We start from the raw sequence: 12690 nt of genomic DNA, 5'->3' as shown, positions 1-12690 counted from the left end.
CTGAACCCTGGCACCCAGTGCCACATCCAGGCTTTGTTAAACACCCCCAGGGATGGGGACTGCACCACCTCCCTGGGCAGCCATTGCAGAACTCCATCACCCTTTCTGTGAAAAACTTTTCCTAATATCCAATCTATATTTTTTCCCTGATATCCAACCTGAATTTCCCTTGGTGCAGCTCGAGGCTGTGTGCTCTGGTTCTGTCAGTTCCTGGAGAAAGAGCCCAGCCCCAGCTGAGCACAGGCACCTTCCAGGAGCTGCAGAGTGATCAGGGCACCCCTGAGTCTCCTTTTCTCCAGGCTGAGCACCCCCAGCTCCCTCAGGGGTTCCTCTCAGGGTTTGTGTTCCCAGCCCCTCCCTGACAGAGCTCTCAGGGGTGCTCAGGGTGGGGTTGTTGGGGTGTCTGTGCAGGGCCAGGGGCTGCACTGATGGACCTGAGGGTCCCTCCCAGCTCTGTGACCTTTTCAGCTTTTCCCTGCCCAGGCTCAGCGATATCTCACAAAGATGCAGGGCCAGGGGCTGGATTTGATCCTTGTGGGATCCTTCCAGCTCTGGAGTTGTGTCCTGCCAGGCAGTGGCTTCTTGCAGCCTGGTTCCTGCCTAGCAGCACCTTCGAGGTGAGGCACAGCCCCAGGAATCCCTCACTGAACACCAGCAGGGCTCAAGAGGAGGGGCTGCTCCCAGTTCCCAACCCCACAAGCACATCTGCTACAGGTTAAGACAACACAACTGCAACCATGAAAATAACCCTCCACCCCCCTTTCCCTCAGCCTCCCCAAATTCCTGGCTAATAACATGTTTAGCTGTGTTCCCTGTGAGCTCTGCAGGACAAATGAATGAGAGGATTTTGCAAATGAAGCTGTAGTGATGTGACCCAGAGCTGATAGGAGTTTCCTTGACATCATCCCCAACACTTCCGTTGCCATAACAAAAGGCAGCTCTGCTCTCTGGGCAGCCCCCTGCTCACTCCCAGGGAAACAAACCCTTGTTCTCCCCAGAACAATCCCCTGGTGCATTGATTGCATGGAATAATTGGATTAAAATGGTGGTGGTGGGGTCTCAGAGGACACAGCCCACTTTGCACAAGTCTTCTCTTGGCCCTCTCACAAAGGGGATGTTCCCTGTGCTGCACAGCCAGATGTGACATGAGAGCTCTTGGAGATCTCAGTGAGTGGACAACAGCAAGCAGCTTAAAAACATCCTCCAGGCTTGCAGGATGGAATAGGGATAAATGGTTTGCACAATTAACCTCAGAGTTGCTAAAGGGAGTACCTGAGTTCAGCATTTAACATGCCAGGACTTTTTAAATTGTTTCCTCATCACAGGGATGCACTGGGAGGGTCAGGGCTGTGAACCAGTGAGAGAGCCTAGAACTGTGTGCAAAACACAAATTGATGTTTCCTTCATGTTTTAGCCATTCTTCTGGGTTAGAACTAACTAATTCAATTTACAGACTAAATTAAAGTCTAGCAACTCCTAACCTGTGCTAAAGAGGAGTTAACTAAACTCCTAGTTAACTAAACTCCTAACCTGTGCTAAGAATGTGATTTGCACACTATCTGAACCTGATTATGGCTAATTTTTTGCATACAAAGCATGGAAAGGATCCTGGCTGAGGCATGGAAAAGGCAAAGGGTCCTGATGCTGAAAAGGAATGATGATGGAGATGATGATGGAGATGATGATGAGGCTGTGTGAGACCAGGAAACACCCACCCCAGTGTCACTATCATGCTGAGAAATGCCCCCAAAAAGCTATTCCAGACCACTGAGTTGTAGGGGTGTTAATAAGCATCAAATATTCCTGAAAAATGTTTCCACATGGACTTTTATGGTGTGAAGTGAAAACTGCCAGCAAGCAGAAGGGCAGCTCTGAAAATCTTCCCTCAGCAGGGTGAGGCTGAGGAGAAAGTCAGGGATCACCCAGGGTGGGATCCCAGAGGAACAGGAGAGCTGTGGGACAAGCAGGAGGAGAGGGGGGCATTCCCTGGGGCCATGGACAGTCTCAGGCTGGCCCAGGGAGAAGGAGGGGACCCGTGTCAGAGATTTGAGGGCACCTTGAACGTGCAGAGCCTGCAGAACCAGCTCCAAGCTGCTGCTCAGGAACCCCCTGGAGCTGCTGGAACAGAGCAGCCACAGCGAGTCCCACCCTTTACCCACCACAGTTTGCTCTTCCAAGCCTCCAAGATGCATGGCACAGGCCAGGTGGGGTTTGCACCCTCCCTCTGAGCTCTGAAATCCCCAGGCTGATTTCCAGCATTACATCTTTTGGGTTCAGAGCCACGGAATGGAAGAGCCCCTGCTCCCAGGAGATGATCTATTGCACAATGAATTACTTTAAAACCAAATTGTTACCCCACAGGGCAGGGATCACACGACTTAAAGAGATGTTAACGAGCCGTGACAAACCTCTGGCATCAGAATTTTCAGGCAAGCTGTTCTGCATCTAAGGCAGTCACTAAAGATCACACAGCATCTGAAAAATGAAGGATACAGCCATGAGTAACCCCTGTCTGCTCCACCCCAGAGACCTGCCCATAGGAAGCAGGGCTGTGATTTGCACACTATCTGAACCTGATTATGGCTAATTTTTTGCATACAAAGCATGGAAAGGATCCTGGCTGAGGCATGGAAAATATGTGGCCACATGAGTCATTCTGCAATGGTTCATAAATCCTGAGAGAATCACAAAAGCAAAACATCTAACATTGCATCTTCCCTCTCCCTGCCAGTGGAACTCCACCTCTTGACACGCTCGGCACAAGGATGTGGGAATATGGTGAAAGCAAAGGAAATAGGATCATTTTCTCCTTGGAATAGAAGAATCTCATCAAACAGCAGCCAGGCTCAGATTTGCAACCTTCACAGAAGAGGCCATTCATGAGGCGAGGAGAAAGAAACGAGCTGCTCCTCAGGCTGCCAAGCCAAATTCACAGTTCCTACTGCCTGGGCTCCAGCTCCTGTCCTTCCTTCCTTCCTTCCTTCCCTGCAGAGCCAGGCAAGGGCTGCAGAGCACAGCCCAAAGCCCAGCACCCTCCCAGCCACGAGCTCCTGTCCCACTGCACGGGGTGCCCAGGACCACTCTGACACAGGAGATGGGAGAGAATTTAGGAGCTTCTCAGAGCAGAGCACAGGAGGGACCTGCTCTGGGGGGACCTGGCAGCAAAGGATCTCAAGGCTCAGTGAAGCTCTGCCAGTCCCTGTCACAGCATCATCTGGACTGTCTGCAGCTCCATGTGCTGCTCTGAGTTCCACTCCCAGGCAGAGTGGGGATTGTGCAGGGTGGGACTGCTCAGCTCTGGGAAAAAGCAGCTTTTTGTGGGGCAGGAGGGGCTGGAGCTGCCCATTATCTCCCCAGCAGCAGGGACTTCCTGCGTGCCCTCTGCAGGCCCCTTTCCTTCCCTGCTGCTTGGAGCTGCTCTCCCTGTCCCAGTGCTTTATCAGAGGAAGCAAAGCATCTCCTCTCTCTGCCACCCACCCCTGGTGTGTCATGGTGCTCCTGCTGCTGCTTTCCTGTGCAAAGAGCTCCAACCCAGAGGGCTTCTAACCATCCTCTGCAGTAGAAGGTGCAGGAGCTTGGTGCTGTTTAGCCAGGAAACAGGAGCAGGAATAAAAGGGAATAAAAGGGAATAAAAGGGAACTTGGAAGGGCCCAGCCTGACCTGGAGGCTGCAAGGCTGACACTAAAACCCTTCCAATGCCAGAGCACAAGGCTGCAGGAGCCCTCTGGAGTCACTGGCAGATCTGGGAGGTCTGCAGCTCTGGTGTCTGGGATATCTCCCTGTTTGTAGTAGCAGCAAATGCTGTGACTCAGGCTTTAGGAAAAGACCTCAGCTCACCCACAGAGCCACTCAGGTCTCTGGGGTGGGAGGATGCTCAGCCTTTCCATGGGCTGAGCTGCGTGGGCTCTGTTCATGTGCAGACTGCACCAAACCCCAGCACATTTGTTATTTCCAGGAATATTCCAGAGCAGGAAGGAGACCCAGATGAGTCACTTGAGCCATCATCTCACACTGAGGATGAAGTGCAGCCCTAAAACACTTCAGGCCTGGATGGATAAGCCCCTCCCAGTCCCAGCCTGACGCTGGGGATGTCCAGCCTGAGCTGCTGTGGTGCCAGCCCCTCCATCCCCCCAGCCTGCCCCGTTCCTTCCGAGAGTGAAGGAGCAGCAGGAGGAGGAAATGCGTAAGCAGGGTCCCTGCTGCTGCTGCTGCTGCTGCTCCCACACAGCTCTGGGCTCTGCCAGACCCTGCATGCCATGGGCACCCTTGGGAGCAGGCAGCTCCTGCTCTGCTGGGCCCTCTGGGGACTCTGCCTGGCCTCGGACTATGATGGTGAGTGTCTGCTTTGGGTGCAAAGCTGCTGCTTGTCCAAGTGCTGGTGTCTGGATCTTTGTAAAATCCCTGAAAGCTCATTTTTTAATGGGTTCACATGGGAGGATGCTCTGATAGAGCTTTGTGTGGGCTCTTGTTGGAGCAGGAGGTTGACAGAGGTGATACAGCAGAGAAAGGAGCTGGGGTGGAAGAAACTAGAAAGAGAAAGGAAAAAGAGAGGAGCAGTAAACCAGAAAGGATTCAAAAGCTAAATCTTCAGCCAAATATACACCCAGAGCCACAACTTTACACTGGAGTGGCTCCAGAACTTTGGATTGTTGTGAAAGCCCAGCAGAGGAACTTCTCTCTGGATTCCCAGGCCTGTTCATGGCTGTCAAGAGGAATTTCTCTCTGGATTCCCAGGCCTGTTCATGGCTGTGAAGAGGAATTTCTCTCTGGATTCCCAGGCCTGTTCATGGCTGTAGAGCATCACAGTCCATTGTGAGCTGTGGGAAACCACAGGGCAAAGGAATCAGAGAGGTGGCTGAGGGTGGCTCCTGCACACCTAGCTCTGCCAGCCAGCTTTTTCTGCCCACCACTCAACAGCCTTTCCAGAACATTCCCAGTTGTAGGGACCCAACAGAAAAGACAAAGGGCAGCCTTTGGGATGAGCTGTGTGTGCAGCCTCCACAGAGTCTCCAGCTGAGAGAGGAACAGGCTGAGTGAGGAACAGGCTAAGTGAGGAATGGACTGAGTGTGTAACAGGCTGAGAGGGGAACAGGCTGAGTGTGTAAAAGGCTGAGTGAGGAACGGACTGAATAAGGAACAGGCTGAGAGAGGAATGGACTGAGTGTGTAACAGGCTGAGAGGGGAACAGGCTGAGTGTGTAACAGGCTGAATAAGGAACAGGCTGAGAGAGGAACAGGCTGAATGTGTAACAGGCTGAGTGAGGAATGGACTGAGCGGGTAACAGGCTGAATAAGGAACTGACTGAGTGAGGAATGGACTGTGTGTAAAAGGCTGAGTGTGTAACAGGCTGAGTGGGTGACAGGCTGAGTGAGGAATGGACTGAGTGTGTAACAGGCTGAGTGAGGAATGGACTGAGTGTGTAACAGGCTGAGTGAGGAATGGACTGAGTGTGTAACAGGCTGAGTGGGTAACAGGTTGAGTGTGTAAAAGGCTGAGTATGTAACAGGCTGAGTGTGTAACAGGCTGAGTGGGTGACAGGCTGCCTTCCCCTCACAGATTACTCCCAGAACAGCACCAGTGAGCAGGCCAGCACTCCAGAGGTCAGCCCTTGTCCCCGAGCCATCCCGGGGGACCAGGCCACGGTCAACAACGTCACCTACCTGCTGATCCCCGAGGCCACCCGTGCCCAGCTGGGCAGCGCCGTCACCGTGCGCCTCATCCCGTGTCTCTACGTCCTGGTGTTCCTGCTGGGGCTGCCATCCAACGCCCTGGCCCTCTGGGTGCTGGCCACCCGGGCCGAGCGCCAGGCCCCCACCGTGTTCCTGATGAACCTGGCGGCCGCCGACCTGCTGCTCATCTCCGTGCTGCCCTTCAAGATCTCCTACTACTTCCTGGGCAACCACTGGCCCTTCGGGGAAGGGCTGTGCCGCCTCACCACGGCTCTCTTCTACGGCAACATGTACTGCTCCGTGCTGCTGCTCGCCTGCATCAGCGTGGATCGCTACCTGGCCGTGGCTCACCCCTTCTCCTCCCGCGCCTTCCGCACTCCCACCTTGGCCGCCGGCACCTGCGCCGGGGCCTGGCTCTGCTCGGCCGCCCTGACGCTGCCCCTGGCCCTGCAGCAGCAGTCCTACCCCCTGCTCGGGGCGGGCCTCACGCTGTGCCACGACGTCCTGCCCCGGCACGAGGACGACGGGTTCTACTTTTATTATTTCGTGGTGCTGATCTCCTGCGCCTTCCTGCTGCCGCTGCTGCTGCTGGCGCTGAGCTCGGGCGCGGTGCTGCGCGTCCTCCTGCGCGGGGGCGGCCGCTACGGCCACGCCGCCAAGCTCACGGCCCTCGTGCTCGTCACCCTCGTGGTTTTCTATGCCCCCAGCAACGTCCTGCTGCTGCTTCACTACTCCAGCCCCTGCTCCAGGCTGCACGGCCGGCTGTACCTCAGCTACATGGTCAGCCTGGCCCTCAGCACCTTCAACAGTTGTGCTGACCCCTTTGTCTACTACTACGTGTCGGAGGATTTCCGGGAGAAGGTGAGGAGGAAAGTGTTCAGGGGCAGCAAAAAAACCACCATTTCCCTGAAGACCTCCAAGGAAACGCTGCCCCGTTCCAAGCATTCGCTGGTGTGAGCCTCCAGCCCGGCTGGCTGCTCCCAGGGCACTCACAATGCACACAGTGGGGATCAGAGGAATTCAGCTCTGGAATTCCACAAGTTTCACCCAGAATGGCCAAGTGCTTTCCCCTGTCTGCACAGATAAGGATGAATAAAGCCAGGCTGTGGGGTTCTCTGCCCAGACAAGATGCTGAGGGCTGGACACATCCATCCTGCACTGGGACACTGCCTGCAGCTTCTCAGCTGGTCACACACCACCAGGGACGTTCCTCAGCTGGGTCTGCTGTTCCTAACCTGGCTGCTCTCTGCCTGCTAGTCCTGCTCCTGGCTTGCTCTCTGTCCTTAAATGCATATTCCTTTCCCCTAAAACAAAATAGAGCCATCATTGCAAAACCAAATTTCTAAATGTTTCAAAAATTACTCTCTTGAACTAAACCAGTCTGTCAAAAGAGTGCAGAGTGACTTGTGTAGCAAAAACATTCTTGGCTTGATTTGTCAGCAATGTCAGCCCACTGTTGGTAAAAGGTGTAAAAATCCCCTTCACTCATCCCTGTTTCTGCAAATCACCCTTGGCATCCATCAATTCTTTGAGGCAAAGTTTGTATTAATGGATTAATGGATTTTGTAAAAAAATGATGTCTCATGAAGGGAAATACCAAAGTAGGAATGGAGCAAAGCCTCTGGTCCTCCACATTTCCTTTGTGTAACATCACCCACAGCCAAAAGCTGGCTCTGATCAAAGAGGTGCTCAGGTTTGTTTGATGGAATCTGCTGCAAATCTGACAAAATGCAGCCTGCTCATCTCTCAGACACAACTGGGGCACAGCTCTGAGAGCAGCCAGGTAGAAAATGAGCAATAAACCTCTTTAGAGCTCCTTAATTCTTTAGTTTTCCCAGCACGGGCTTGACAACATAAAGCATGAATAAGAGGCAGAGAGGATTGTCTTAAAATCAGTTTTTAATAAAATATTTATCAGAATCTAAAACAAACACTTTTCTGGACTCAGACTTGCTAAGATGTGTGTGAACAAACCAACAACTGGTCAGAGAGCTGTTTGTGTGTACTGAGGGGGCAAAAGGCAGGGGAAACACAAAGCTGGGCTCCAGGTGCTGGGCACTCAGTCAGAAACAGCAGGGACTAAAAAAACCCCAGAGCCAAACCCAAAGCCAGGCTGGTAGAGGTTTGCTAAAGTTTCTCTATTCACAATAATGAAAACCAGGTTATTGTGCATTAAATGTCAACAGTCAGTGTGAGCAAAGCAAGTGCTGGTGTGTTGGGCATGTTCTTCAAGCAAGCTGAACATTCTTCTGGTATTTGCTTTCTACTGAGGCTGATTAAGAAGGAGGGGAAGAGGCAAGACCAAAACACAGGACGAGAAAGAACAAGGGGAACTATTGCTTTAAAATAAATACCATGGTAATGATTACTCTGCATAATGTACAGTTACAAATATATAAATATTAATTTCCTTGAAAGGATTGCAAGCATCAATCACTGATAACGAGCACTGCTGCAGCTATTCAGTCACAGACCTCGATGGAAGAAGAGATTTCTGTGTCTTACAAACCCACTGGCACTTTTCTCCTTTTGCAGGGAGGGACCATCAGGAAAAGGAAAATGGAAATATCTCTCTGACAGAGGGAGGCAAAGTCTCTAAACCAGAATCAACCCAAAGCAGCAGCAGCAGCTGCTGGTCTTGCTGGCTTTGGCTTTCCAGCACCCAGCTGGTCTTTTCCTTGATGGAAAAAAATTAAAATCAATCCTTCTCTCTAAACTGCCTGGCTGAGGTGCACAAAGTGGGAGCCTGAGATGTCCTTGTGCTCTCGGGGACAGGAGGGAGACTGAGCAGAGCTGGGCCTGAGCCTGTGAATGGCTTTGAGTCTGTTCAGCTGTGCTGTGTCCAGGGCTGCTCAGGGATCCAGTCCTACAGTTTCTCTATTCCAAGCAGGATGTTGAAGAATGGAGGAAAAATAATCTATGATTTTTTTTCCCCTAGATAAGAATGAATGATGGTTACCAGAAACATGAACAGCAAATGTGGGGCAGGGGAAAGCTCTGGACCCTCAGCTGGGGTAGGGAAGAGAGCAGAGACCTCCTTTATTCCTGTGATGGGGGAAAGGCAACCACAGTGGTGGAACTGCAGGTTCCTTGATTCATTTCCTTAAATAAAAATCACCTTTTTTCTTTTTAGCCACGAAGAGGAGCTGGTTTGGTGTAGCAAGAGCAGGGGGAGGCAGAGGCTGCCAGGAGCAGAGGGGCTGGAAGTGCCAAGGCTGGGGGTGAAGTCAGGATCCAGAAATCCTGTCCCATCCCCTCCCACACACTGCCCTGCTCTGTCTGGCTCTGAGGACATTAAAGCTGCTCTGCCTTTGCCTTCTGAGGGTCCAGGGCTCTCTGGCTTTCCTTTGAATTGTAAAACAAGCCAGACTCCTCTGCCTCAAGCTCTGGCACAGAGATCCCTCAGACAAGGCCCTGATTGATGGGCTGGCACCACCAGCAGGAATTATTTACCTGGCAGCAACAGGGGCATGTCTGCAGCTGGAATTAGGACATTGCATGTCCCACAGCCTGAGGAAAGTGAAGAAAGGCAGGTTTAATTCTTGGCTGGAGCTCCCCACCCTCACCTCCTCATCCCCAGGGGGAGGTCTGAGAGCCCAAGGATCTGTGAGAGGACCAAGCAATTGAAAATGACTTCAAATATCTCTCCAGAAGCTCCACTGGGTGTACAGTGGGTGAGAGAGAGCAGGAGAGGAAAGCCAGAAAGGGACTGAGGAATGCAGAGCACAGGTCCCAGCTCCTGCCTGAAGGCAGTGACAGCCATCACCAGGGTGACCAAATGCCTCATCCTCCCAACTCCCAGCACCAAACAGCTGCAGCCTGAGCCAGCAAACAGCAGGGCTTGTATTGTGCAGTTCTGAGTTTTAGAAAAGGAAAAAAAAAATTAAAAAAGGAAAAGAAAAAAGGAATCTTGTTGCAGCTCACACTAGGCCTGTTATTTACCCAGGGATAAATATTGACTCAGTCCTGTGTGTGTACACAATAGCCAGTGCCTGCCAGGACAGTTGCTTGCAGGAGATGGAATTTAGTTTAAAGGCATTAATTTACCTGCCAGGCAGGAATGCAGCTGCCAGGGTGAGGGCAGGATCTGCCCCTGCACACCCCAGATGTGGGGCAGGACCCTCATCCCAGCAGGGTGCTGGGAGCAGCCACGAGGGGAGGCTGGCACAGCTGCCACCTTCTGAGGCAGCTCAGACATTTCTGGGAACTTCAAGACCCAGACCTTCATCATGTCAACTGCATTCTGCAAATGTCTGGCCCCAGACAAAAAGGACTGGAAACTACACATGCCCAACTCTGGGATACCTCCTGCTTGTCCCCATGTGGACATTTTTCTGGAATAAACTTGCCTTTATTCTGGAATGGAATGTCTATACTGGGATATATTCTTGTCATAGTTCCTGTGTAAACAAGCCTTAAAAATGAATGGAGCTGGGCTTTTTTTTTCTGTTTCCATTCACCAATAAACACCCTCAAAAGGAGTTTCCACCCTGCTCTGGGTCCTGGTAACAATAGAAGTGGGAAGATAAAATATTAACACTATTTTGCAAGAGGCAATTGCATGTAACTCCTCCAAAGAGAACAATGCTGCTCCAGGCAGGAAGGGAAACTCAAAAATCTTGGCTCCTGCACTTTTGGAAACACAAAGCTTTTCTTTTTAAGTTTTGCCACGTTGCTTGGGGCAGGTCAGACCAAGGGAGTCCAGCCTGTGACACCAGGGATTGGTACTGGCCAGCAGAGCCAGGGCCTGGCCAGGGAGAACCAGGACCAGAACATGCTGTGCTGGATGCCAGTGGGAGCAAAATAAAAGGGGTTGGTGAAGTCAGGCAAACATTGAAAAGGGCTGTGCCTGCGCCAGGTTCATTTTCAGGCCAGGCTTTGAGGAGAAAGGGGCTGAGAAGGCTGCAAGCAGCCCCTGTCAGCACGTAGTGCAACACAAAGAGGGCTCCCCCACCTCATCCCTGCCTCTGCTGAGGCTGCAAACAGCAGCAGACATGAAGCCTTTCAGCCCTGGCAGTGGATTTCAGTTTTCTCAGGTAAAGTTTACCTCCCAAGAGCTTCCATGAATTGTGGAGCCACAGGGAAGTGTTTCTCTCCTGGGTGCAGACTGATGGGCTGGGGAAGATGAGCAGCCTCTTGCTATGTCATAACTGGCAAAACACACTGATTTTTATTGTTATAATTTGAGCAAAAAACTTCTCAGCCATCTTTCCTCAAACAGCAGCTCAGCTAAGCACAAGGCCTGGACTTAGCTTCTAAATGTAGCTAGGAAATGGCATTTGCAGAATATCCTGATAGCAGAGAAAACACTTGGAGTTGCTCTAGAGGTTTGAATTGCAGCCCCTATTTTTCTCACCTACAGGGCACAGCATACTGGTCTCTCCTCACTGGGAGGGCTCCAAAGAGGATGCACAAGAAGGCAGGAAAATGGACAGAAAAATAACGCTGAGTGTCCCCCTTAGAGCTCCAGATCTGCCCCGTGGGGCAGCAAAGCCTACAGTTCTGAGGGCATCAGGAAGTAGTCATCATTCAGGTTCTGTTCTGCAGCAGGTCATCTGGAGGAGCAAACTCATACAGGAGTCGATTCTGAGCCTCTTCTCTTGATTTAAATTATGTATTTCTGTGGGAAAGAGAACACAAGGAAGAAAAGTCACCTTGCTGTGCTGCATCTTGGTGAGATATTGCTGAGCCTGGAAAAGCTGAAAAGGTCACAGAGCTGGGAGGGACCCTCAGGGATCAAATCCAGCCCCTGGCCCTGCACAGACACCCCAACAACCCCACCCTGAGCAGCCCTGAGAGCTCTGTCAGTGAGGGGCTGGGAACACAAACCCTGAGAGGAACCCCTGAGGGAGCTGGGGGTGCTCAGCCTGGAGAAAAGGAGACTCAGGGGTGCCCTGATCACTCTGCAGCTCCTGGAAGGTGCCTGTGCTCAGCTGGGGCTGGGCTCTTTCTCCAGCAGCACTGACAGAACCAGAGCACACAGCCTTGAGGTGTGACAAGGGAAATTCAGGTTGGGTATTAGGAAAAAAATATAAGTTGGATATTAGGAAAAGAGTTTTTTACAGAAAGGGTGATGGAGTTCTGGAATGGCTGCCCGGGGAGGTGGTGCAGTCCCCATCCCTGGGGGTGTTTAACAAAGCCTGGATGTGGCACTGGGTGCCAGGGTTCAGTTGGGGTGCTGGGGCTGGGTTGGACTCGATGACCTTGGAGGTCTCTTTCAACCCAGTGATTCTGTGAATTCTCTGGCAGCCTTGGGGCCGGGACCATTCCCTGGGGAGCCTGGGCAGTGCCCAGCACCCTCGGGGGGGAAGAACCTTGCCCTGAGCTCCATGCCAAGCCCTGGCCCAGCTCCAGCCCTTCCTGGCCTTCTGTCCCTGTCACCCCAAAGCAGAGATCCGTGTCCATTCCTCCTCCCCACCTTCCCCTCAGTCTCCTCTGCTCCAGCTGAACACACAAGTGACAGATCACTCCATTCCCTTGGGGATGAAACCACTGAGGTCCCAGAGCCTTTTACAGCTGCCCCATTCCCTTTTGGGGGAACTGACCAGCACAAGGACACCACAAGGTGGCTCAGAGCAGCCCCCTGCCCCTCTGTGGACTCACCATTCTGCTGGGGTGGCCTCAGCCTGGCTGCTGTCCCCTCCCCTGAAGGTGCTGGCCGTGCTCAGCTCTGCCACCACCTCGAACACGTCGCCCTCCACGGCGAAGGCGTCGGGGTCGTACTCGTAGGAGTAGTAGGACAGGTCTGTGTGCAGGGGGGGCCCCTCCTCGGCTGCTGGGGGAACCAGAGCTGCAGGAGCTGCGTGGCCACACAGCAGGGCAGGGCAGCAGGAGGAAGGGGTTTTAGTCAGGGACACCATCAGGGACACCAGGGTGTTGTGTTGGGATTTCAGGGTTTACCTCAGAACCTCGGTTCCCTCCCCTGATAATTCCCTCCCAGGTGTGTCAGTCACCTCTCCTTTCCCCTCCCAGCACTGTCTGTCAGTCCTGGAATTCCAGAAGGGCTCCAGTGACTGGCAGA

The 12690-nt window shown here is 52.6% G+C and overlaps 2 protein-coding genes across 3 annotated transcripts in view; one reads left to right on the top strand and one right to left on the bottom strand.

Moving 5' to 3' along the window:
- The first annotated feature begins 4129 nt into the window (after nt 1-4129).
- F2RL3 (F2R like thrombin or trypsin receptor 3) lies at nt 4130-7600 on the top strand. Its single transcript, XM_059869933.1, has 2 exons — nt 4130-4332; nt 5557-7600. Exons 1-2 carry the CDS (start codon nt 4257-4259, stop codon nt 6624-6626), a joined length of 1146 nt encoding a protein of 381 aa, XP_059725916.1. The 5' UTR covers nt 4130-4256; the 3' UTR covers nt 6627-7600.
- Nucleotides 7551-12690, bottom strand: part of CPAMD8 (C3 and PZP like alpha-2-macroglobulin domain containing 8) — a 64483-nt gene continuing 59343 nt past the window's right edge. For both annotated transcript variants that reach the window (XM_059869931.1, XM_059869932.1), the window contains exons 42-43: nt 12273-12468; nt 7551-11289 (exon numbers count right to left, since the gene is read on the bottom strand). In XM_059869931.1, coding sequence (XP_059725914.1) covers nt 11289; nt 12273-12468 — 197 coding nt within the window. In that variant the 3' untranslated portion in view covers nt 7551-11288. The remainder of the gene's footprint in view (nt 11290-12272; nt 12469-12690) is intronic.

Source organism: Haemorhous mexicanus, chromosome 29, assembly GCF_027477595.1.
Source record: "Haemorhous mexicanus isolate bHaeMex1 chromosome 29, bHaeMex1.pri, whole genome shotgun sequence".
NCBI lineage: Eukaryota > Metazoa > Chordata > Aves > Passeriformes > Fringillidae > Haemorhous > Haemorhous mexicanus.
This window is presented reverse-complemented; position numbering and strand designations above follow the sequence as displayed.